General features: G+C 42.2%; 1 protein-coding gene across 2 annotated transcripts in view; it reads left to right on the top strand.

The window, feature by feature from the left end:
* Secisbp2l (SECIS binding protein 2 like) overlaps positions 1–25,225 on the top strand; it is a 51,060-nt gene that overhangs the window by 3,443 nt on the left and 22,392 nt on the right. The window contains exons 2-11 of one of the 2 annotated variants that reach the window (XM_036183698.1): positions 4,451–4,629; positions 6,528–6,837; positions 8,609–8,738; positions 13,438–13,664; positions 13,935–13,959; positions 14,287–14,402; positions 21,406–21,540; positions 23,768–23,848; positions 24,484–24,651; positions 24,782–24,923. In XM_036183698.1, the coding sequence (XP_036039591.1) occupies positions 4,451–4,629; positions 6,528–6,837; positions 8,609–8,738; positions 13,438–13,664; positions 13,935–13,959; positions 14,287–14,402; positions 21,406–21,540; positions 23,768–23,848; positions 24,484–24,651; positions 24,782–24,923 (1,513 nt within the window). Of the gene's footprint in view, positions 1–4,450; positions 4,630–6,527; positions 6,838–8,602; positions 8,739–13,437; positions 13,665–13,934; positions 13,960–14,286; positions 14,403–21,405; positions 21,541–23,767; positions 23,849–24,483; positions 24,652–24,781; positions 24,924–25,225 lie in introns of both variants that reach the window. The other variant, XM_036183697.1, reaches the window with a different exon arrangement.

Below are 25,225 nucleotides of genomic sequence, written 5' to 3'. Positions count from 1 at the left end.
ACAACTGACGTTTTTGTTTGGGTTTTTCTTTTTGTTGTTGTTGTTTTGAGACAGGGTTTCTCTGTGTACCATTGGCTGTCCTGGAAATCTGTAGACCAGGCTGGCTTTGAACTCACAGAGATCTTCCTACCTCTGCCTCCCGAGTGCTGGGATAAAGACCTGTGCCACCACTGTCCAGCTAAATAATACTCTTAGGAAATGTGCTCATTTAGAGAAAACATTTGGAAATTTTTAAGCCTTTGTATTAAAAACAGAATGACAAGTCATTAGAAAAATATTAACTAAATATCAAAAGTCAAAGACAAGAAGTAGAATAATAGGCTATTAGGAAAATATAACTACATATCACATGTAAGACTTATGAGATAAGACTGAAGTGCTGCTCTCAGACAGATGTGCGGTCATGAAATCTCTGTGTGGGCCAAGTTTAAAAGCAAAGTAAAATTATGGTCCGAGGCAAGAGTTTTGGTGGAGAAACTTTAAATAAAACAAAAAAGAAAAGAAATGTAAAAGCAGAAATTAATAAATTAGATATGAAAATTAGTATTACATGTAAAATGGTGACTTTTTGTTATTAAGAAAACACCAACAGGCTTTGATAGTCCTGTGGAAAAGTGTGTGGGTCAGGAGGTAAGTGGTTACTCTGTGTAAATCCTCTGGCCTTTTCCTCAGTGTGCTCTGAAGAGTACTGGCAGTTACAGTTTGTCTTGCAGGTGGGTTACTTTTCCACAGTTCAGCAGCAGGTATCTGGTTCATTCATGTCCCCTCGAAGGCACCTATGTTATCTGTACCAGGGGGTGCAAAAAGCACCTTAATGTCTGATGCAATTTCCCCTTCACATAGAATGTGGGGGCTTCTATCGTCCTTCCTGTGGGTGTGTGGTACATACTCTGAGGTTTCACTGTGGGAGAATGTCTCATTATGTTCTGCTTCAGTTTTGATTTTAGGTGGGTGTCACTTTTCTGTTGCTTAATCTGGGAGATTATTTGCATTCTCCTGGAGGCTTCTCGGAGGAGTTCAGGATGCATTCTCTGCTGAGATGTGCTTTTGAGTGCCCTGTGCTAGTGTTCCCGCTCACCTCGGTGCAGTGGCTTTCCAAGTTCGTGGCAGTAGGCTGTCATCGAGGCTCTGTGAGCCCAGTGCATGGCTAAGGAACTCTCTTAAGGAGACTTTATACTTTATGTTCTGATAACACCTTTGGTTTTCTAGGTTATTTGTATAAATGTCATTTTATTATTGACATTTGCTTTAATATGGTCAAAATTAAAAATGAGTGAACTGCATAAGTATTTTCACAGACAGAATTACTCAGATTTTTCATTAATTTAGGAAACTGAGATAACTTGTGAAAGATCATTTTACCACTGATTTGGGTTTTTGAAGCAGACAGTAAACAACAGTGGTTATATTGTCACTTTATGTTTTTTGTTACTTTATTTTATGTATATACGTGTTTTGGCTGCATGCATATCTGTGCACATGTGCATGCCTGGTGCCTGTGGGGCTCAGAAGAGGGCATTGGATCCCCTAGAGCTGGAGTTAGTGACTCGAGGTAGTTGATGAGAATCAAATCTGGGTCTTCTAGAAGAGCAGTCAATGCTCCTAAATGCTGAGCCATCTCTAGCCCATATTTACATTTTCTTTACAGTAAGTTAATAGTTCCCTTCTATAAAATTTAGTTTCTCAAAATATAGATTATGAGGGCTGGAGAGACGGCTCAGTGGGTAAGAGAGTATAGGACTTGTCAGTGGACCCTAGTTCAATTCCCAGCACCCACATAGGTTGGCTCATAACTACCTGTGACTCTAGCTCCATGGAACTCCACCCCTCTAGCTGCACATACTCACTTATTTCACTTACCCACGCATAGCCGCATATAGTCATATACACATATAATTAAAAATGAAAGAAACCTTTAAAATATGTCTATATAATTATACAGATCATGAGCTAGACATGGTATATACCTGTGAAAGGGTGAGGCAGGAGGATCAGGAGTTCAAGGCTAGTCTGGAAATAGTGAGACCCTTTAAAAATGGCAATTAAAATTAGTGACTAAAACATGGAAATTCAAGCTGAGGAATAAAGTAACTAGTCTAATTTTTCAATATTTTCAAAGATATTTTCTTCAATTTCTATACTAATATTAAGAATTGACAAAATTTATATTTTGACATTTGAATTTTAAAGGATTATTTGCATTCAGCATTGCTTTTGGGCTGTTTGTTTAGGTGTATGGTAGATAATAGAAAGCTTCAAAGCCACAGTGAACAACTTCGGAAAACATGTAGCGTTGAAACTGTAGAGAAAGCTTGTCAGTCTGTTCCTTCTGGTGACATCTTCTACCAATGCAGCTGTTGACCACAGCAGCTTCTCTCTCTCACTTTGCTGAAAACAAAGGATCGTTTCAATGTTTGTGAATTTTATTGTTGGACTTTGGTGTCTAGAGTTGCACTTAAGAGTAGAAACCAGTACAAGTCTTCATCTTCATGGATGCATTTGTGTGTGTGTGTGTGTGTGTGTGTGTGTGTGTGTGTGTGTGTACATGTCAGCTTAAGTAGCCATACATTCTGAGCAAGTTACCTGGGGCTATAACATGTTTATATAAAATGCAAATTAAGCTGTGAGTAGAAGTTTGTTGCAACTTTTGATCTGAACAAGAATTTGAATTTGTTACCAAAGTAAATTGATTAGGTTGTTTGGATTTTGATGCAGGTTTTATTGGGGGAGGGGCACAGGGGAAGAGTTAAGAAAAGTATTATTTAAAAACTGTTAATAGTTAATTACTCTGACTCCTTTCTTCATTATAGACTCTTCAGTGAATTCGTATTCCTTGCTTTATAGAAACCTAATAAGTATTAGTCTAGATCTTACAACTCTTCAGAGTTCTTCCATCTAGGACTATTGTTTTTTAAGGTAATTGTTTGAGTGGTTGAAATATAGACTTACAGCCGGGCAGTGGTGGCGCATGCCTTTAATCCCAGCACTTGGGAGGCAGAGCCAGGCAGATCTCTGTGAGTTCGAGGCTGTCTTGAAAAACAAAAAACAAAACAAAAAATAATTAAAAATAAAAAGAAAGAAAGAAAGCAATATTGACTTACATTTTACCAACTTTGTTTTAATAAGAAGGTGTTTAGTATTTCTTAGATTATAAATTTACATGGTTAACATTCTGATTTTGAAAACTATACCATAGATTCCCTTTTTTTTTTTTTTTTTTTTTTTTTGAGGCAGAGTCTCTAGACCAGGTTGGCACTGAATTCTATGTAGCAGAGGATGGATGACTTTGAACTTGTGATCCTCCTGACTTTCTACCTGTCGAGTGCTGGGATTCCAAACCTGCACCACCATGCCCAATTTATTTGGTGCTGGAAATTGAACCCAAGGCTTTGTGCATGCTAGGCAAGTACTCTACCAGTTGGATTCGACCCCAGTAGCCACACACACCCTTCTCCCCCCCCCCCTTGTAGGGAGACAGGGTCTTGTTATATCTCAGCTGACTTACTCACTATTTAGCCCAGGCTGGTCTCAGGCTTTTGGTGGTTCCCCTACTTCAGTCTCCTGGGATTACAGTGATGAGCCACTGTGCCCAAGTCCTACAGATATTTTTATATTTCAGAAACTTAAATTTGTTAAATACAATGTGCAGAAAATTACTGAAATCAGCGTACAACTTGATAGCAGGTTGGATAGCTTTTAAGTTCCTCTAAGACATAGAACGTCCAGGGACCCCCAGCTCCCCAGGTGCCTCTTTCCTAAGAGTATGTTCCTGTCCTGGTGGGTACAGAGCTCATTTCTTAATATGTTTCCCTGGGTGTGTTTTCCCAGAGGGTAGTTTTCCATGGCTTTTAGTTTTCTGGAACTGTATCATAAGAAGAGATACACAGGGATCGGGGAGACTGACATAGAAGTCCATGTTAGGGTCACATTAGTGTCTGGGTATCTCCTGGGAAAAATTCCTGTCATTCTTTCCCTCCATACTTAACTGTGAAACTTGTTCTCCTATGTTTTTGACTCATCTTAGACATTTCCCTTCATTGTAATTTAATGATACAAAACTTAATTTCCTACAATGGGCAGAAATAGACTTACTTTTACAACTATTCAAAGAAATGTAATTTATGTTGAATATGACTTTTACCCCTTAGCAAAAAATACCGTTTTGTCTGAGAAGCTAGATTGCTTACTACTACTGTATTTTTAGATCTGAGGTATGACTTCTTTATAGTCTTTGATGATTTTAGCAGTTCCATTGCATAAGAAATGATTTCATTGGAATTTTGTGACTTTTGTTAAGTCCTTCCTTGGTTTCCTGTTTATTCGCTTACTTTAAATTGACATTGCCGTTCCTTCTGTGTGTGCTGTGAGTACTGTTTGGAGGGTTGTTATAAGTGCCAAATTTGTATTGATTGTTCATTTGTAACCCATGCATTCTATTTTCTCTTTGAAGAATGTCAAACTGTCCGCTGAAGTAGAGCCATTTATTCCCCAGAAGAAGAATCTGGACGCATTTGTGCTCCCCATGGCTCTCCCAAACGATAATGGAAGCATTTCTGGTGTCGAGCCAACGCCAATCCCTAGTTATCTGATTACCTGTTACCCATTTGTCCAGGAGAACCAGTCCAATAGGTAATGCCTTTATTCTTTTTTTTTTTATTGGTGGGGGTATAGAACTTGCCAAAGTCCATTAATCATTTTATTTTGTACCTTTCAAACTTTAATATTTATTTGTATTTTTTAAGAAGTAAAAATATGGAGAAATCTGAAAGCTGTCAACATGTATTATTTTTTTACTCTTTGTAAGAGGAAATGCTTTTTTCCGAGCATGCCATTGAAATATATTGCAGTACAGTGACCCAAGGGAGATGTGAAATACAAGAAACCTTTTTTTGAGATTAAATGCTTAATTTCATAGTTGCCAGGACAGTGTCTGGCCCAAGAAGAAGACATGAGGGACAGGTGTTAGGGTGCCGTGGTTGAGTGTGCACTTGTGCTGGTTCCCCAAATCTAGCCAAGTCCTGGTAGCTCAAATAGCATGTGCCTGTAGGACTAGGCAGGGCTTGTGATAGATAGCTGTGGTATGCTTGCTGACCCTCTAGACGTCTGCTGGGGCCTTCATTGCTACAGTTCATTGTGTTGTTCATTGTATGTTTCAAGTTATGCCGTGTACAGGAAATGGTATTTCTCAGCACTGTGGGATGAATGGATGAGGCAGCTACGTCTCTATGGCTCTGTGCAATGGTCTGTGGGCTGAAGCAACTAGTATTTACACATCTGTAGCCCATTGTGGGACACTGTCATTCCAGAGCACAGTCTTTGCAAAATTCTGGATGTGTGATTTATGAGGAACAGACTACCTTGTGAAATAGTAACGCCCCAGTGAAGATCCTGAGTTTCTTACTGCAGACTTTTCAAAGTTAGGCACACAGTAGAACTAAAGAACCCTTCTCACCGGGTGGTGGCTGCGCACACCTTTAATCCCAGCACTCGGGAGGCAGAGCCAGGTGGATCTCTGAGTTTGAGGCCAGCCTGGGCTACTGCATAGAGAAACCCTGTCTCCAAAAACAAAGCAAAACAAAAAACCCTTCTCAGTTGAACTTAGACTTCATTGGAAATCTTTGGGTGGGTTGGGTGTGGTGTCACAGACATGGAGAGGTAGAGGCAGGAGGATCATGAATTCAAGGTCAACCTTGAAGTCAAGGCTAGCCTAGGCTTCTTGAGACCCGTTTTTGTTATTGTTGTTTTAAAGATTGCACTGTCAGATAATGTAGAGCATTTCTATAAGCAATAATACTAGTTCTCTCTGTAGCAAAATAGCCATGTTCACTATGAGGAATTTAATTTGTTTTCTTGCCTTAATGTGAGGTAGTCATTAGGAATTCATGAGCAAGCCATCCTTCAGGTTATCTTTTAAGTATTTTTAGGATTTTGGTAGTCAGCCTTGTCTTCCATTTTGCTTTGCCATTGCAAAGGCGAGAGAAAGGACCCCTCGTTCCTCAGCAGCAACCGTTGATGAGAGGGCTGCTGGGACAAGACAGCATCTTATGGGCTTGTGGGAACTGAGTAGAGGATAAAGGTATCAGTGAAGTCTTCTTCCTGGCTTCCTTGGACATGGGGCTTAGGTTGCCAAGGAGAGAAGCCTTGCTGAGACCTGAATTGGCTTAAGATTAGGGGAAGAGGCGGTGGTGGGGAGTCACTCTGTGAGGGCGCTCAGCTTTTGCAGAAGGTTGTGGTAGTTGTGAGCATTGGACGTGGATGTGGGTGGTCGTGTTGTAGACGCAGAAGCTAAGTGTTTCACTTTTAGGCAAGCAGGTCTTGAGGGGTTTGAGAGCAGACTCAAAGGGGGTGGAATTCGGAAGCTCTCAGGCTAGACCTTTATACTACCATGTCTGTAGTTGGAAGTGCAGGGAGGTGTAGCAGAGGCACGTGGTGACGGCGAGTTTTGCCTTTCCCCACAGTTATTGTGAAGGCACTCTTCCGTCTTTATTGTTTGCTTTAATATTACTCTGTTTTGTTTGGTTTCACAGACAATTTCCTTTATATAACAATGATATGCGATGGCAGCAGCCCAGCCCGAACCCTACTGGACCCTACCTTGCCTACCCCATTATATCTGCTCAGCCACCTGTGTCCACAGAGTACACCTATTACCAGCTGATGCCAGCACCCTGCGCCCAAGTTATGGGCTTCTACCACCCTTTCCCTCCACCTTACTCGAACGCCTTCCAGGCTGCCATAACCACAGAATGCACAGAGCGTCCACATCAGCCGGGGCAGGCCTTCCCGTTGTCCAGTCATCGGAGCCGGAACGGTAACAGAGGGCCGGGAGTGCCAAAAGTGAGTGGCCACTTTCTTTAGGTGTAGTTTTTAAGTATGGTACGTCTGTTGTTAACACTGATATAGGTAATTTACTGCTGGTATCCATTGACCTTTAACACTTCATTTGCTACTAAGTATTCATCACTATTAGAAAGTGTTATGGGCATATTTTAAGAAAATCATTTTTCCTGTGATATTTATTTCCCCCTCACTCTTGATTGATAATGTCAAGTCATCTTCATGATCATTCATTGAGTTTTACATAAACACAATGCACAATTATTTCTAAATTATTTTAATTTTGTGCTAAAATCACTTCACAGTGATGATGCCAACATTAAAAGGATCATGCGGTTGAGTGTTAATGTGCCTCAAGCTGTTTCAGCCTTCTGCAATCAGCAGGAGAATGGGAAAGAACAGTGTTGTTAGTGGTGCCTCACATCCCTTCAGCCTCAGCGCCTGTATTCTAGTTGTTAGTAGGAAAAACAATCTGTCACTTAAGAGAGTAAGGAACAAGTAAGTGACGAGGCCACTTCTGTTCAAGGCCGGCATTTGACTTGTTTTCTATATGTGTATATATATATTAAAGATGCAGTGCAGTCCTGTCTGAAGTCAGGGGAGAATTCTGCTATCTCAGGCTGCTTTTTTGTTAAGGGCTTTTATCGAAGCTGGAAGAAAAGCCTGTTTGTAGCCAACACTGTTGAGCTGATGGAAGACATTTCTCTGTGTTTTACTGCTATGGAGAATTCTCACTCTCCCAAATTCCATTAGCTAGCCTCTTTAGTAGAAAGTCTTCGCTGCCTTTTCTATGCCTTCTGGCATAATTTTTTAAAATTAAAAATAATAAGCAGCAGAAATAACTTTGAAAATATTTTTGCCTTGGTTCATGAAAACATTGTGGGTCAAGGGAACTTTTTTGGGGGACCACCAAGGATGAAAGGAAATAGGTATTAAAAAGTAAGATTGGCCAGGTGGTGGTGGTGGTGCACGCCTTTAATTTCAGCACTCAGGAGGCAGAGGCAGGTGGATCTCTCTGAGTTTGAGGCCAGCCTGGTCTACAGAGTGAGACCTAGGAAAGGCGCACAGCTACACAGAGAAACCCTGTCTTGAAAAAAAAAACAAAAAAAAAAAAAAAGAAAAGAAAAGAAAAAACAAGGTTGTAGTGTATATTTTCCAGGTATTCACAGAATGGAGTTCCTCAGAACACTTTCCCAGCAGTTTTGACTCAGGAAGTTGAAATTAAATTCAGAGTTCTGGTGTATAAATAGCTGTTGAAGAATAATTGCTCTCATTTTTAAAAATTTAAAGAAAGAAATCAGCTTTTTAATATTTTCTGTTTGGACTCTAAGGTAGAAATATTTTGCTTATCTTTGTTATGAGCCTAAATTTAGTGACCAGGTAACTTTTCATGCATTTACTACCTTTTAAAATAAAAATGTTTAACCCTTCATATGGCACTATTAAAATCTTGCTAATTGTTAATAATTGATTTAAAAAATAAAAATGTAGGTTAAAAACTAAAATCAACTCAGATTTTACTAATCATGGTGTTAATAATTATCAAAAAGTATGTGTAAATGTGCTTATGGTACATTATTTAGCCTGTGATGCTCCTTAGTGAATAAGTGCACAGAATCAGCTGTGTGCCCCTGATTTGGGGTGTACCTTTAGGTCTTTCTGTAGTGAATGTAATGTGAATTGATGTTTAGTGCATTTACTGGATTTCTTTCTTTCTTTTTTTTTTTTTTATGTGTATGTGTGTGTGTGTGTCTTTTAAACTTAGCCACAGCTTTTACAACAACACATAAGAAACAAAAGACCACAGGTGAAGAGTGTGGCCACTCAGAAAGAAACAAGCTCGGCAGGTCCTGATGGCCGGTCAAAGATTGTGCTTCTAGTGGATGCTTCACAGCAGACTGGTAAGGCAGAGCCCCCTTAGGCCGTTTGTTTTCTTGTTTATTCTTGCACGTGTGGGTAGGCGTGTGTGTACTGTCTCAAAGTTGATGCCTAGTGTCCTCAGTTGCTCTCCTCCCTACATGTGGGGGTGGGGTGGGGGGTGGCGTGAGGGGGAGGGTGTGGAGACTAGCTGGTAGCCTGTGCCAGGGATTCTCTTTGCCTTGGGAGCTCAAGACAAGCTCAGCTACATACTGAGAGCCTGTCTCAAAGACTGTCGTGAGGATTAGAGAGGTGGCGAGGATGGGCATTGCACAGCAGCCTGTAACCCCAGCTCCAGGGAATCCGGTGCCTCTGGGCTCCATGAGCACCTGCACTGACAGGCACATTACCCTCTCCCTATTAAACATGAAAATTAATTTTCAAAAAGTTGTAAATGTTATAATGAAACTCATTACATATAAGTGATATATGCTCATAAAAACTTTTTAAAAAACCCTCACTCACAAGAGGACCTTCCAGACAAGGTCTGGATTGGTGTGACTAGGCGGCCTGTTGTTTTCTGTTGGATAGTTAGTGGTGTGATGTTTTACATGTGCTTAGATCCCTCGGGAGCAGAAGGAGGATCTGGGAGTTAGTTGAAAGCCATCTTGTCCATCTCCCAGTGCCCGCTCTGTGGTTTGCAAGGCCTAAGGCAGCGTGTTAATGGGCTGCCCTGCTGAGAGCAGTTATGAGGGAAGTCATGTGTTCCCGATCTGTTCTTTCTCACAGTGACTCATTGCTGCATCCTTTTGTAAACCTTAGCAAGGTTCTTCAAGTACTGTCTGAGCTAGGTGTGGTAGCACACACTGCTTTGTTTTTTTTGAGACAGGGTTTCTCTGTGAAGTCCTGGCTGTCCTGGAATTTACTCTGTAGTCCAGGCTGGCCTCGAACTCACAGAGATATGTCTGTCTGTGCCTCCCAAGAGCTGGTTTTAAAGGAAAGTGCCATCACATCTGTTTTTTTTTGTTTTTGTTTTTTAAATTGGTGATAGTGGTTGAGGTATATGCTTTTAATCCTAGCACAAGGAGGCAGAGGCAGGTGGATCTCTGAGTTCGAGCCCAGCCTGGTCTACAGCGTGAGTTCTAGGACAGCCAGGGCTACATAGAGAGACTGCTTCAAAAACAAACAAACAACAAAACGACTGTCTGTACTTTGCTCCTTAAGTCATCAAGAGGATAGCGTCCTGAAACATGAAAGTTGGGAGGCATGATGTGAAAGATTGTGTATACTATCAGCATTTTCCTTCTGTAGCCTGTTTTGACGTCTGAGGACTGCTTGGCGGCAACAAGAGGTACAGCTGACCGAGTTTTGTAGAAGTCGGCCTTTCTCCTGGAGCAGGCTTTTGCTTTTGAGCAGGCTTGTATTACTGTATAATAAGATTAGAAGGGGCTAGAGTCAAGAAAGGGAGCTGCAAGTTGCTCAGCAGGTGAAGGTATCTGTTGTCACACCGGACAGCCTGAGTTTGATCCCTGGGAGCTACATGGTGGATAAAGAGATCCAACTCCCACAAGTTGTCAGCCCTCTGCTCAACTGTGGCACTCCCCACCCACACACACATAAAATGGATAAAACGTAAAAAAAAAATAGTTGTCTGGATACAAGAGAATATGCAAAGATCAGCTGTGTCTCCACGTGACACAAACGAACAATTTAAGGTTTACAGCAAGCAGCAGGAATTCAGGAGTTTCTGAACTCAGGGTCAGGGATCCATGAGGGGACCCTCAATTGTTGTGTAAGACCTTAGAAAACCTGATTATCAAGCACCAGCGTCCCCAAAGTTAGTCTGCAGTTCAGTACAGTTATAATTAAAATCCCAATAAGAATTTTGAGGGAACTCAACAGAGTAATTCTAAGATAAAGGAGCAGTGGTCTGGAAAGTATCCTTTGTGTACTAAAGTCAGCCTAATGCTTTTTAAGTTACTTTGTTCATTGACAATTTCATTCATGCACACAAAGAATTGTGTTGCCTTCACTCCCATGGTCATCTACTCCCACCCACCCCTGGGTGCCCTGTCTTCACCGTACCAATCCCTTCCCACATGGCTGTCCTTCTCGAGGTTTATGGTATCGGTGTAGTACGTACGAACGGGAGCAGAAGTCCATGGGGATGACACGACAGCATCTCAGCCTCCTAATTTATCCCCCATTCAGTCGTCCAAGACTTAGATGAGAAACAAAGGCAGTGAGCAAAGAGAATGCAGATGTCCTTCGTGGCTGCCTGGCTGCAGGAAGAGAACCATTCCCAAAATTACGAATTTCAGTTTAATTTAAAAGAATAAACTATAAGCTTGGAAAAGTTTATATCTATCTCTCTATTTGTTTATTTATTTTTAAAGATTAGCAAGAATAAGAAAATAGTGGTGTACTGTCCTTGGGGCTTGGCGGTTAGGGAACTGGAGCAGTTTTGGCTTTAGGGATCTTTCGTTTGATGCAGTTAATCCATAGTAGGTATGCTCTCATGGGGCTTCCCCTTTGAAAGAGACTTAAACTGTTATCGTAGTGCAAGAAAAATACCAAAACCTTCCTAGTGTCCAGTGACAGGCGACAGTTCATGGATACACAGGGTGCCCTCCATAGAGTATATATAAAAATACCAAAACCTTCCTAGTGTCCAGTGACAGGCGACAGTTCATGGATACACAGGGTGCCCTCCATAGAGTATATAAAGCCATCTTGCAGTAAAGCCTGAGGACTTGTCAGAACACAATGACATAGTGTTAAACAGCACAGATCCAAATTGCATCAGTTGAGAGGGAGGGTCTGGAGGGAGAGCTCAGCAGTTAAAAGTGATTACTGCTTTCCCCGCGGACCTGAGTTCAGGTTCTAAGTAGCTATGGTCGGAGACTCACAGAGGCCTCTAATTCCAGCTCACACAGACACATACACACAAATCAACAAATAATCAAATTAGTCTTTTAAAATTATGAATTAATGGAACTGTAGAAAAAGGAAAACTTGTGAATTGTTGAGGTAATTATAACAAGCTTTTTAAAAATGTCTTAATATTTGTGAAATTAAAATAAACAACTCAGTGGAAAATTTCACAGAAGTCAAACTGAAAGTAAAATTAATCAGAATTCCACAGGAGAACATTAGTAGCTAAAACCATCCAAAAAGATTCTTGACCTCATTATTAAGTGCAGAGTACAAATTAAAACTGTAATAAGCCACTTTTTCTATGTAGCAGATTGGCATAAGTTACAGTTGGAGAGGCAGTGTCAAGTACTTGTGTGTGTGAATCATTGGGCAGATTTTTTTTTTTTTTTCTTTTCCAGACAGGGTTTCTCTGTGCAGCTTTGGACCCTGTCCTGGAACTCACTCTGTAGACCAGGCTGGCCTCGAACTCATAGAGATTTGCCTGGCTCTGCCTCCCAGGTGCTGGGATTAAAGGCATGCACCACCACCACCCAGCAATTGGGCATACTTATATATCACTGTTGGAATGTAGGTTGTTTTCACCATTCAGAAATGATTTAGCATGATCCAGTTTGAATCTGTGTGCCTGTACAACCCATTCATGTTCGCCTTATAGAAACTTCATATGCACACATTTGCTGTCATGTGTCTCAGACTGTTAGCTCTCATGGAATTCCTTCTTTGACAGTTTTATACACATACAACATACATTTTGATTGTTTTGCGCCTCTGCCTCCAACCAACAGTGGGTTGTTTGTTTTGAGATACTCTGTGTAGCCCTGGCTGTCCTGGAACTCAGAAGACCAGGCTGGCCTTGAACTCACAGAGATCCTCCTGAATTCAAAACAACCAAAGCATACTGTGAGTGGTAGAAAGGATAAATGTGTTGGTATATTCATTCATGCAAAAGTGAGTTTGTATACTGTGGCATTAATTAACCAGAGCACCATATAGCAGAATCTTAAAACTAGTGTTGAAGTAGCAGGGAATAAGATAATAGCTGATTATTTAGTGATACAATCAAAAGCTGTAAAAGTAAAGATTTCTTTTTAAATTTATTTAACTTTATTTTATGTGCATTGATATGAAGGTGTCATATCTCCTGGAACTGGAGCTACAGACAGTTGTGAGCTGTCATGTGGGTACTGGAAATTGAACCCGGATCCTCTGAAAGAGCAACCAATGCTCTTAACTGTTGAGCCATCTCTCCAGCCCCCAAACTGTTTTTTTTGTTGTTGTTATTTTTTTGCTTTTTGTTTTTTGTTTTTGAGATTCTCTGGGTAAACAGTCCTGGCTGTCCTGGAACTCACTCTGTAGACCAGGCTGGCCTCAAACTCACAGAAACCTGCCTGCTTCTGCCTCCCAAGTGCTGAGATTAAAGGTGTGTGCCACCACTGCCCGGCCAGCTTCTTCTTTAGAAATATGAAAATCTGTGGAAAAGCTATACAGAAAGTCAAGTAAAAACTAAATACATGATAGTGGGAACAGGGAAGGTGGTCTAGTGGGGCACATATGGTGACTTTGAAAGATTGGCAATGCTCTTCTTAAATGGCCGATGATTTTAGTATTTTCGGACACAAATATTTTGTTTTCATAATGATGCCATGTTATAAGTTATTAGGAACATTTTATATGATCTTTTCAAAGAGTCACATATTTCTCCCTTTACAGACTCTGTTACTTCAGTTTTCTTAGAACCTTAATAATTTAACAAGATTGTATAAACTTGGTAATCACAGAGCATTGTTTACTTGCCTTGCCTTGTAGATTTCCCATCAGATATTGCTAATAAGTCTCTCTCAGAGAGCACAGCCACAGTGCTCTGGAAAGCCAAAGGCAGGAGGAGAAGAGCCTCCCACCCTGCTGCAGAGTCTTCCAGTGAGCAGGGGGCCAGTGAAGCCGACATTGACAGTGACAGTGGTTACTGTAGCCCCAAGCACAATAACCAGCCTGCCGCCGGCACTCTACGGAGTCCTGATTCTGGGACCATGAACGTGCGTATCCCTCACTTGTTGGTTGGTTGGTTGGTTGGTTTGTTGTTAGTCTTGCTGTCAGTATATTGTGTCCTTTGCTGAAACTGAAGTATTCATTTTTTTTTTCTTTTTAGCAATCCTTAATGGTATTTACTATTCATGAAAATATGAAGTACTGTTCTAAGTCAGTAATAAATATATTTAACACTAGGTTAAATTGAAACATTTGTGAAGTATGACATGTTGACTCTTAACTAGAAACTAACCATCCTTTCTGTTTTGTATTTTTAGCATGTGGAATCATCAGGCTGTACAGGTACTTATTTTTTGCAGTGTTTTTTGTGTATTTTCTTCTTTGTCCATTTCAAGTTTTCCTTTAAGTATGGCACTTACCAGGGCTATAAACAAAAACTGTAAGTCTCCAGTGATTCAAGTTAATTGAAAAGTATATATAGTTTTACCAAACAAATTGAGAAAATGTGATCTGGAGCATTCTGCAGGATGACATTTGTGTTACTAAGAAGGCACATGCTACTCTAAACTTACAGAAAAATTCCATGTCTGTAGTGACTCAGTTGTTTAGATGTTTTTGGCCTCCATTATCAGCAAATCTAATCTTTAATTCTTTACCCGTTTGGTACAGGTGGTGTAAATTGGCCCAAAGTAACTTGCCAGGCAATCCAGAAAAGACCTTGGATGGAAAAACACCAGGCATTTTCTAGAGGGGGAAGGCAGACTGAACAGAGAAATAATTCACAGGTACTTTGAATGAGGTTGGAAATTTGATTAGGTATGAGATGAATAGTGTTAATTTTGTCATAATAATGGTGTAGCAAGCACATTATCCTTAAAGGTGCATAAAGTTATATAAGTGTGAACTGCTGTGGGCTGTTGATAAAGCATGAGGACCTGAGTTCGGATCCCCAGCCCCCACTTAAAATACTGTCATGCCACAGTGCACATCTGTAACCGCAGAGCTTGAGAGGCAGGCAGCCTAGCTGAATTGGTGAACCTTGGGTTCAGTGAAATATTGTCTGGAAACTGAGGTAAAGAGAGACAGAAGAAGGCACACATGTATGATTATGCAATAATCATTATACCTTGGTGTGCCCTGGGCCAGTGAGAGATCCTGTGTTTAAAAAAGGTGCCCTGTCTGAAGAAGGGTACCTGAGGCTGTTGTCATCTGAGGAACAACAGGAACACAGCATGCATGTGCATCACACATGTGCACAGAGAGCTCTCATATCTAAACTTCTTAACTGCCTTAGCAGAGCATAAATAATGAAATGGCAATGTGTTGAGTGAATATGGGTGTAAGTGGTTCACCTTTCTGCTCTATGTCTGGTTGAGGATGTCATAATTCTAGAAAAGGACACCCTCCACCTGCTGGTTCACCTGCTGTGTCTCTTTCCTTCCTCTCAAAGATTGGAGCTTTCTTCTCTTAAAAATGGTTGTTTGAACTTAAGGAATATAGGAGTCTTCGGGTTCTAAACATACATTTATTTATTTTGTGGGTGTGAGATTAGGACAGCTTGCGAGAATAAGGATCAATCTCAGATCATCAGGCCTATTAGCAAACACTTTGCCTGCTGAGCCATCATCTCTTCAGCCATGGTGTTTTGATGTGACTTATGAACATTCTTCTATGCTAGTGGCACTGTCACATTGATGGTTACCTGGTGCCACACTGTGGCTAAGACTGGGCAGTCTCCTGACAGTCATCAGAGTGGGCTGTGCACAGCTATGGACTCACAGTGACTATCTTCCTGTGTTGATTGGTCGTCAAATCAGGGAATTGTTTATTGGTCATTATTTCTATTTTTCATTTTAGATAGACTTCCTGGATTCTTTATGTCTGGTTAAGAAATTAAAGCTGTCATATAAATATGAATGGACCCAAAGTAAGAACAAGGTACTGGATTGTGTACCCCAGCTGCTGCCTGCTCTTGGCCTCCCTGAGACAAACACTTGAGATAACTCATTGACTTAGGCTCTAGTTGCTGTCAGGAAAACAGAAGGAATGCTTCTTTCCTGTGATTCTGCAGAATCAGGCCATTTTGTGTCCCAGGCTTGTGAGGCAATCTAGCTTTAGCTTTATTTGATGATAAAGGGTAGACAGAGCCTGCAAGATGTTTACTGAGTTTTTCTGTTGAAATTGAAACCACCTGCTCTCCGAAGTGCCTGGTCTGGGTCCTGGCCTGGTTTTTGTTGTTGGTAGTTTGTTTTGTATCTGTGTCCATTAACGGAAATAACCCTGAGATGAAAAACACCGCAAATGCTTTCTCTCTACCTGACAACTGGTGGGAAAAAGGAAGCTAAGCAGTTAAGTATATTTTATTTGTTTGTTTTAAGAAGGTCTTTCCCTAGAGTTGAGGCTAGCCTGGAACTTGCTGTTGGCCCAGGTTGCTTTGAACTTGTGACCTTCCTCCCTCATCTCCAAGTGGCGGCATATGCCACTCCAGCTAGCACCTTTGTTCATTGGTATCTTTCTTCAGTCCTAGAGCATCTAGCCAGATTTTGACGGTTTGTTGTCTGTCTACTACTGATGTTTCCTTGTCCTAGTATTTTCTTAAGTATATATTTGACTTTTCCCAAATACTAACTCCTCTCAAAACATTATGCCCGTTTGCAACTTCTAATTGTTTCCTATACTTTAAAAGGCTTTTAGAAGGTAAGTCCCACAGAAAACATTGACCCGGATTTTACACTAGTTTTTCCCTGTGTGTGAGTGTGTGTAGGTCGGCAGATCACTTTGGAGTCAGTGGTCCTCCACTGTTCTGGGCTCCAGCACAGGTCGGCCAGGCTTCACAGCAAGTGCTGTCAGCTGCTGAACGGTCTTGTGCTACTTTTTTATAGTGCAGCGTTTCGGATATTTTTATCAGAGACTTAACTTTGATGCATGCTGATCTAGATTTTCAAAGCAGCAAACCACTTTTTTTTTTGAAACAGGGTTTCTCTGTGTAGCCCTGTCTGTCCTGGAACTCACTCTGTAGACCAGGCTGGCCTTGAACACAGAGATATCCTCCTGCCTCATACCCGATGCAGCAGATACTTTCTTGACTGATTGTAGGACTGGAGAGATGACTGAATGGGAAGAGTGCTTGCTGTGTAGGCCTGAGGACCTAAGGTTAAGTCCCCAGCACCTATGTCAAACATCAGACATAGACGGGTGTGCCTGTGACCCCGACACTGTCCAGGGCAGAGACAAGAGAATGCTGCTGCAGCTTGTTGGCCCCTGGCCTAGCTGTGACTGACTTCACTGAGACCCTGTCTCATGGAGTAAGGCTGAGCGTGACAAAGCAGGCCACCCAACTTCTTTCTCTGACTCTGTACACAGATACACATGGATCTACACAGACAGATGTGTGTGGACGGCACACACACAGATACTAAACATTGAAAATAGGAAAACGAAGAAAAGAAAATCAAGGGATAAGGGAGGAATGAAAAAGAGCTTCAGAAGTTTTGATTTTTATTACATTTTTGTTAGCTTTTTGTCACTGTCCCATGACACCTGGGCAAGCAAAATTAATAAAGATAAATGCTTTATTTAATTTATGGTTTTGGAGGGCAAAAGTCTAAACAACATGATACAAGCCCTGGTGAAGTCCTCCTGGCATGTGATGGAAATGTTTTTGTGAAGAGAGGGGATGAAACCACATATAGAAAGCCAGAGAGATACCTAGGGATCCGATTCAGCTTAGCTCTTAAAAACTAAGCAAGACTGACTGACCAGCATGCCCCAGCATCCTCCTGGCTATGTCTTTCCAGCATTGGGGTTAGAAGTGCATGCCACCACACCTGGCTTTTGAAAGTGGATTCTGGCAATCAAACTCAGGTCTTGATGCACTACAGGCAAGTATGTTACTGCTGAGCCCTCCCCACAGCCCTAGGCCCACCTCTTGGAAGTTCTACACCTCCCAATGCCACCAGGGCCTCCAGGAACTAAGTTCTAAAACAGGAATACTTGAGGCAGACAATATCGAAAACAATTAACATGTTAATTAGATTTGCAAAAGGTTTTAATGAAGTTAGGCATCTGCATGTTTTGAGTTATTTGTGTTTCTTTTTCTGTGGACTTGTCTGGTCATGTCTCTGCTTGCTTTTTGACTCTGGATCTATTTCTTTTTATCTTGATGTATTTTGAGACCAGGTCTTAATATGTAGTCTAGGCAAGCCTTGAACTTGAAGTCTCCTACCTCAGCCTCCCAAGACCTGGGGTTACAAGTGTGCCATCATACCCAGTTTGCATCTTGATCTCTTTCCTTTCCTTTTTCCTCCTCCTGTCTCCTTTTATCATTTTGCTTTTTATTCATTATCCCTGCTTCTCTCTTTTGAGGCAGAGTCCCACTCTGTAGCCCTGTCTAGCCTAGAACTACCTATGTAGACCAGGCTATCTTTGAACGTGAACATCTTCCTGCCTCTGCTTCCTGAATGCTTGGACTACAGGCTTGTACTCCCACTGTGCCTGATTTATATGCTCACTTTCCAGCAACAAAACTGACTTAGAAGAACTGATAGACAGCATTTAGTTAGCATGAGGTTATTTGTTTGTTCAGAAGTTATTGGAATATTTGCTTCCCATGGACCTTGTGGAAACTGTTAGTTTGGAAGTTTTAAGTTGCTGGTGCTTTTTTCTTTGTTTATTTTTGATGATAGGGTCTCTTGGTGTAACCTTGGCTGGCCTGAAACTCATTATGTAGACTCTGGAATTCACAGAAATCTGTCTGCCTCTGCCTCTCGAGTGCTGGGTTCAAAGGCATTAGTCGCCATGCTTGGCAGTTTAGGAACTTTTTGTCTTCCCCTGTAAGTGTCACGTTGCATTTGTCTTTTGCAGACTACTTGTTGACACCATCTGTACATATACACGAACTGGTTCACAGCAGCAAGCATGGGAATGGCCAGGTGCAGGGCTGTGTGTTGCTCTCAATCTCCTGACTGCCTCCTGTCGTTTCTTGTTTGTCAGGATTTTGCAGTCGGTGTCGACAGAGAGAGGAACTTCTCATGTCTTTTTCATTTCTTCTGAAGGGGCATTTAGCATCAGCTGACATAGGTTTTTTTTTTTTTTTTTTTTTTTTTTTTGGTTTTTTAAGACAGGGTTTCTCTGTGGCTTTGGAGGCTGTCCTGGAACTCGCTTTGTAGACCAGGCTAGCCTAAAACTCACAGAGATCCACCTGCCTCTGCCTCCCGAGTACTTGGATTACAGGCATGCGCCACCACTGCCTGGCTTGACATAGGTTCTTACTAGAAGTATCCTGAGGTTCTTAGAATGCTTACCATGCTTTTTCTTTTCCTTCTGACAGTGGACTGTTTTGCAGACTTATTAGTAAGATGTCTCAATCTGTTTGTTACTCTGAAAGAACACCATAGACTTGATGCTTCTGGGCAGAAAGGTGTAGTAAACCAAGGAAGGTCGGCTCTCTGGTGAAGGACTGTTCAATGGCTTCTCACTGTTGTCCTTAGGGAAGAGTGGCTGAGAGTTCTCTGAGTCCCTTTACAGGCTTTAAATCCCATCCATGACGCTCTGTTCTCCTGAGTTAGTACTCCCCTGTCTTCCAGGGCTCGGGACTCACCCCATGACTTTGGGGACATATCAGTAGCTTTTGTAACAGGACAAGGATACTTTGTGTGATCAGATAAAGCTCCATTTCCTTTCATCTTTTTCCTTCTCTGTTTTATTTAGTTTTGGGGGGTGGGGAGGGGTTGTTAATTTAATTTATGAACGAGGATCTTCCGTTGTACCTTAGCTACCTCCACTCTTCATATTGCAGCCGTGGGCGGCCCCAGCTGCATAGCCCTGCCTCTCCCTCGAGCTGGGTTATAGCTCTCCGCCGCCTTGCCTCTTCAGCCCGTTTTCCTGAAGGCAAGGCTCTAATAAGATATCACTAAGAGAAATGACCTCTAGGGATGGTTTTTAGCCTAGGCTGGCCAACGATAACTTGAGTTTTTGGTCCTCCTGCCTCTCCTTGTTCTTGTAATCCTTTCAGGGTCACATCTTTCCGCTCAGCAGGTTCCCTGGAGACTTTTTCAGGTGATTAGATTTACTAGCCGTCCATACTTCTGAGACAGCTAATGAGTGCTCTACTGTACTGTGGACATAACCTATCCCTGCCACCATTCACCTACTGGAGAACCTTAGGCTTGTTGTCAGGCTTTGAGTCTCTGGGAGGAGAAGAGCAGTACACCTTACCATTGGTCTTACTGGAAGCTTTAGTGTTGAATGAATCTTAAAGAGTCGTATTAATAAAAACAAATCTGAGGCCAGTTATTGGGGTGACCGCTGGAAGATCAGAGAAGCAGAACACTCCACAGCTCCTTACTTGCGGACTGGCGCTTGGCACCAGAAGTGAGAGCCCCTCTGGGCTTGCCCACCCCCCCCCCCCCCCCCCCCTCACCGGGTCAGTGAAAACTGATGGTGGACCTGCTGTTTAATCTGGATTGGGTGACTGCCATGGAACACTTACTCAAATCAGTCTTGCTATACACTCTAAACAACTCGGCTTCTTCCTCCCCCACCGTGACCTGTGTGTGGGACCTTGTGGTAAAGGAGCCCACATCTTCTGGCAAGGCTCCCCCAAGAGTGCCATACTCCTTTACCTTGAAGAAACACAGATGGATTGAAATGGATGTGACTTCCCTCCTTCAGCCTCTGGTGGCCTCCAGTGAGAGAAGCATTCACATGTCTGTCAATTTTACATGCACAAAAGGCCAGGCCCCAGAGGACACTGTGTTTTACATGCCTCTGTCAGTGCCTCCCTCACTCATCTTATACCTCAATGACACCAGCGCTCAGGCCTACCATTCATGGTATTCCCTCCACTCCACCTGGAGGCTTTCACAGCATCCTGGCCAGGGCAACGTGGCTGCCTATCCGGTGAAAGAAGAGGCTGCCGAGGTCGAAAGATCTGCCCGGCTAGCTCAGTTGGTAGAGCATGAGATTTAATCTCAGGGTCATGAATTTGTACCACGAACTTTGGGTGCCAGATGTAGCATGAATCTTTTTTTTTTTTTTTTACAAGACAGGGTTTCTCTGTGTAGCTTTGTGCCTTTCCTGGAACTCACTTGGTAGCCCAGACTGGCCTCAAACTCACAGAGATCCACCTGGCTCTGCCTCCCGAGTGCTGGGATTAAAGGCGTGCGCCATCACCGCCCGGCTATAGCATGAATCTTAAAAGGTCTTATTAATAAAATCAAACCTGAGGCCAGTTATTGGGGTGACCGCTGGAAGATCAGAGAAACAAAACAAGCCACAGCTACCTCACCTTGCCAGTTCCTCAGCTGATCCTTTTTCTTCAGACTGGATGCCTCTCAGCTGAACTGTGCTGCTAGAAGCCTGAAAGCTTAACCAGCCAAATGCTTCTAGTTCCTGGTTTTCACGCCTTATATACTTTTCTGCTTTCTGATATCACTTCCTGGGATTAAAGGCGTGAGTCATCATGCCTGGCTGTTTCTAGTGTGGCTTTAAACCCACAGAGATCTGGATGGATCTCTACCTCCCACGAGATAGGATTAAATATGTGTGTGTCACCATTTTTTGGCCTCTATGTCTATCTACTGGCTGTTCTGTCCTCTGACACCAGATCAGTTTATTAGGGTACACAATATTTTGGGGAACACAATACCACCACACTTTAGCTGTTAAGATAAACTATGTGCTGTACAGAAGTTCCTTGAGTCCACACTCCATGTGCTTTTCAAGTTTGCAGTACTTCAGTGACAAGTCACTGGAAAATGATGTTTCCTTTCCTCTGGGGTTCCTTAGGCTGGATTCCGATGCCGAGGACATAGCACTTCCTCAGAAAGAAGACAGAATTTGCAAAAGAGACAAGACAATAAGCACTTAAACTCTGCTCAATCTCACAGAAGTGACCTAAATTCTGAGTCTTTATATTTTGAGGTAATTTTTTTCAAATTCTATTTGTAAACTATTGTAAAAAAATGTCTTAGTTAAGAAGTTAGTTTGGTATGTTATTATGTGATAAATATTGTATTTTGTACCTTCACATGTTACTCTGTTAGACTATAAATGACTTGACATCCTGGCTCATTTCTAGCTGTCTTGGTTGTGTTTATGTAAGCTGACTCCCCTTATTAATGTCTGTTTTGAAGTTTCATCATGTGTTTGTTATGACGTGGTGTGTGGATGAGAAGCTGATCCTGTTGTCATTTGATATGTTTGTAAGGTTTTTCAGATTTGAGTAATTCAATCAAAATAATTCCTGCTCCTATTCAGTAGAGTCTTAGAGAAAAAAGAAAAATGGCTGTTTTATTGGCTCTCCTAGAACATACATCCTAATTCACTGTTTCTAGTGTTTGCTCAGCTAGCTAGCAAACTCCAGGCTGGGGCTGTATCAGAGCTGAGTTGCTGTGAGTAGATTCCAGAGAAATGCTTTGTATCAGGAGGATGCGGACATGAACATACTCATACAGGGTTGGCTGTGATTGGACTAGGAGATAGGACAAGCCACTTGGGATGGATCTTAAAGAATAAGTTTGTTGTTTGTTGTTGTTTCAAGCATTCCTGTTAATTCATCTGTGTAACTCACTTTGGTTAGAACATAGATTTTTATGAAATAGGTTAGTAGATGCATATTAAACTGGAATTCTTGAAGTTAGAGGACAAGGATTAGTATATTAACTAAGCTGAATAATGTCCCAGAGGGGCTGAGTGTGTCTGGCCTATTCTCCCAGGAGCAGCTTTGCAGCCCCCCCAACTGGCCAGGTAACTCACTGGCTTCGTAATGAAGAAGGTTCTAAGAAATGTGCCATTTGTTTTTATATTAGCATCAGTTAAAATTTGGAAACCATGAGCCAGGTATGGTGGTTTAAACCTGTAATCCTAACTCTCCAGAGCTGAAATGGGAGGATTACTTTAAGCTGGAGATTAGCGTGGCCTATAGTGTGAGACTATGTCTCAAGAAAACAAAACAAAAATTAGGAAATTTAAATTCTTGTTTGATAATATTAGAATGAATGGTTTCTGTTAATACTGAAATTGGACTACTACTTTGGTAATAGTTCTTAGGAAGATTGTTGCACCTCCCCCCCTTTTTTTTAAGTGATAAGGTCTCTATAGCCCTGGCTGTTCTGGAACTCTCTGTGTAGATCAGGCTGGCCTTGAACTCACAGAGATCTACCTGCCTTTTCCTCCTGGGTGCTGGGATGATGGTGCATGCCACTATGCCTAGGTGGCTTAGTTTAGTAGCTGGGGAGGTTGCTCATTGGTAGAGTAGTTACCTAGCATAAGTAAGGCTCTGATGCCCAGCAAACATACATGTTCACATGCATGAGCACATACATGAACACCCCCCCCCCACACACACACATGTGCATGCACCCATGTGGTGATATTTTGTTGTACCCTAATGAAATTTGCCTTAAGATCAGAGGACAGAACAAGCCACTAGATTAAACTTAGAGGCCAGGCAGTGGTGGCACACACCTTTAGTCCTAGCACTCGGGAGGCAGAGATCCATCTGGATCTCTGTGAGTTCAAAGCCACTCTGGACTACATGAGATTGATTTAGTCTAGGAGAGAAACAGAGCCAAGCAGTGGTGGCACACACCTTTAATCCCAGTACTTGGGAATCACATGCCTTTAATCCCAGCACTTGGGAGATCTCAGCACTAGGAAGGAAGTGATGGCTGGACAGAGAAAGGCATGTAAGGCGTGAGGAGACAGGAATGAAAGCCTTTAGGCTGAGGACTCAAGAGGTATTCAGTCTGAGTATTCGTGGAGACAGAATCTCGCCTTCCATTCAGCCTGGGGATTTGATAGTGGTGAGAAGTGTCTCTAGTGGCTTATTCCTTTGTCTCTCTGATCTTTCAGCATTTACCCCAATATCTGGCTCTGGGTTTTTATTAAAAGACCATTTAGGATTCAAGTTACACACCCCCTCACCCACACATACTGAGCACAACTCCCCCATGCAGGTGTGTACACATGTACGTCTATGCACACACAAAATACACAGGTGTACATGTACCTGCCTACACACACACACACACACACACACACAAGCATACACCCCACACAGACATGCAAGGGTGGACACACACCCTCATACACCCTTTTGTAGGATTAGTCCTGAACATTTTCACTGACATCAGGGAAACTATTTCAGGATGAAGATGGTTTTCAGGAACTAAGTGAGAATGGAAATTCTAAAGATGAGAATATTCAACAGAAACTTCCTTCAAAAGTAGTAAGTAACTCCTTTCAAAATTATAAGAAAAATAGAACACCTTTTGAACTCAGCTATGTGGAAAGAAGTCTTGAGGTTGGTATAAAGGACATAGGGGCAGTGTGGTGTGTGGGGATAATCTGTTTATTGCTTACTTTCACACTTTAAAATTGTTACTGCAGCTGTACTTAATTTTAGGTGTGTATATGGGTGGGTGAGTGCACGGTGTGCTTGAGGAAGACAGAGAACAACTTGTAGGAGTTGGTTCTCTCTGTCTGTGTGTGTCACAGGGGACCCAGGTTTTCAGTCTTTGCAGCAGACTCCTGTACCTGCTGAGCCTTAATGTTTCTTTTCCTAAACAAAAGTAGTTTCTAGGAAATGTGCAGTTCTATTACTAGATGAGAAAACATTACGTACTGTCTTACAATATGCAGTCTGTATAGAAATTTCCCCTGGACAAGCACCACCTCTTATATTCAGCTCTTTGTCCTTTCGTCCCTGTTCTAAAATGGTCCTTCCTATCAACCTGTTCTTACGGCCCCCAGTCCCCTGAGTTTCCTTCTCTGTCCTGCAGAACCTGCCTCAGTCTGCATTGTCTTTCCTTATGGTTTGACATCTGTGAAGTGACTAACAGATGTATTTCTCCTGTGTCATAGTTGGATGACTTACCTGAAAACTCACCTATTAATATCGTTCAGACTCCAATTCCCATTACCACTTCAGTCCCTAAACGAGCCAAGAGTCAAAAGAAGAAAGCATTAGCTGCGGCCCTTGCCACAGCACAAGAATACTCAGAAATAAGTATGGAGCAAAAAAAACTGCAGGTATGTAGTCATTTTCTGCAGTTATGATTGTCTGCTGGCTTGGTGGGATGGACAGGAATGCCAAATGTAACTATAATTAGTCACTCTTTCCTAGTCAAAAACAATGAATCCTTTCTTATCCACCTTTTAGGAAGCTTTATCAAAAGCAGCTGGAAAAAAGAATAAGACCCCTGTGCAGCTAGATTTAGGGGACATGCTTGCTGCTCTGGAGAAGCAACAGCAAGCCATGAAAGCCCGTCAAATCACCAACACCAGACCGCTCGCATATCCAGGTGACTCCTCAGTGTGGGCACTCTGCGGCAGCCTTTGGGGGTAGAGCTGTGCAGTCTGTCTCTTTCTCCCTGCTCTGCCCTTGATCAGTTCCTCTCTCTCCTCCCCCTCCCTCTCTCTCATGCCATGGGCATGCATGTTGCTGTCAGAGGACAGCTTTCAGAAGACTGTCTTCCAGCATGGCTTCTGAGGATCAGGTGAACTCAGGTCAGCAGGATTGTAGTACAGACACTGATCTGCTGAGCTGCTTTCCTGGCCCCATCGTCATTGGTTGTTTGTTGTTTGTTTTTTCTTCTCCAAAGGT

This window comes from Onychomys torridus, chromosome 4, assembly GCF_903995425.1.
Source record: "Onychomys torridus chromosome 4, mOncTor1.1, whole genome shotgun sequence".
NCBI classification, from domain to species: domain Eukaryota; kingdom Metazoa; phylum Chordata; class Mammalia; order Rodentia; family Cricetidae; genus Onychomys; species Onychomys torridus.
This window is presented reverse-complemented; position numbering and strand designations above follow the sequence as displayed.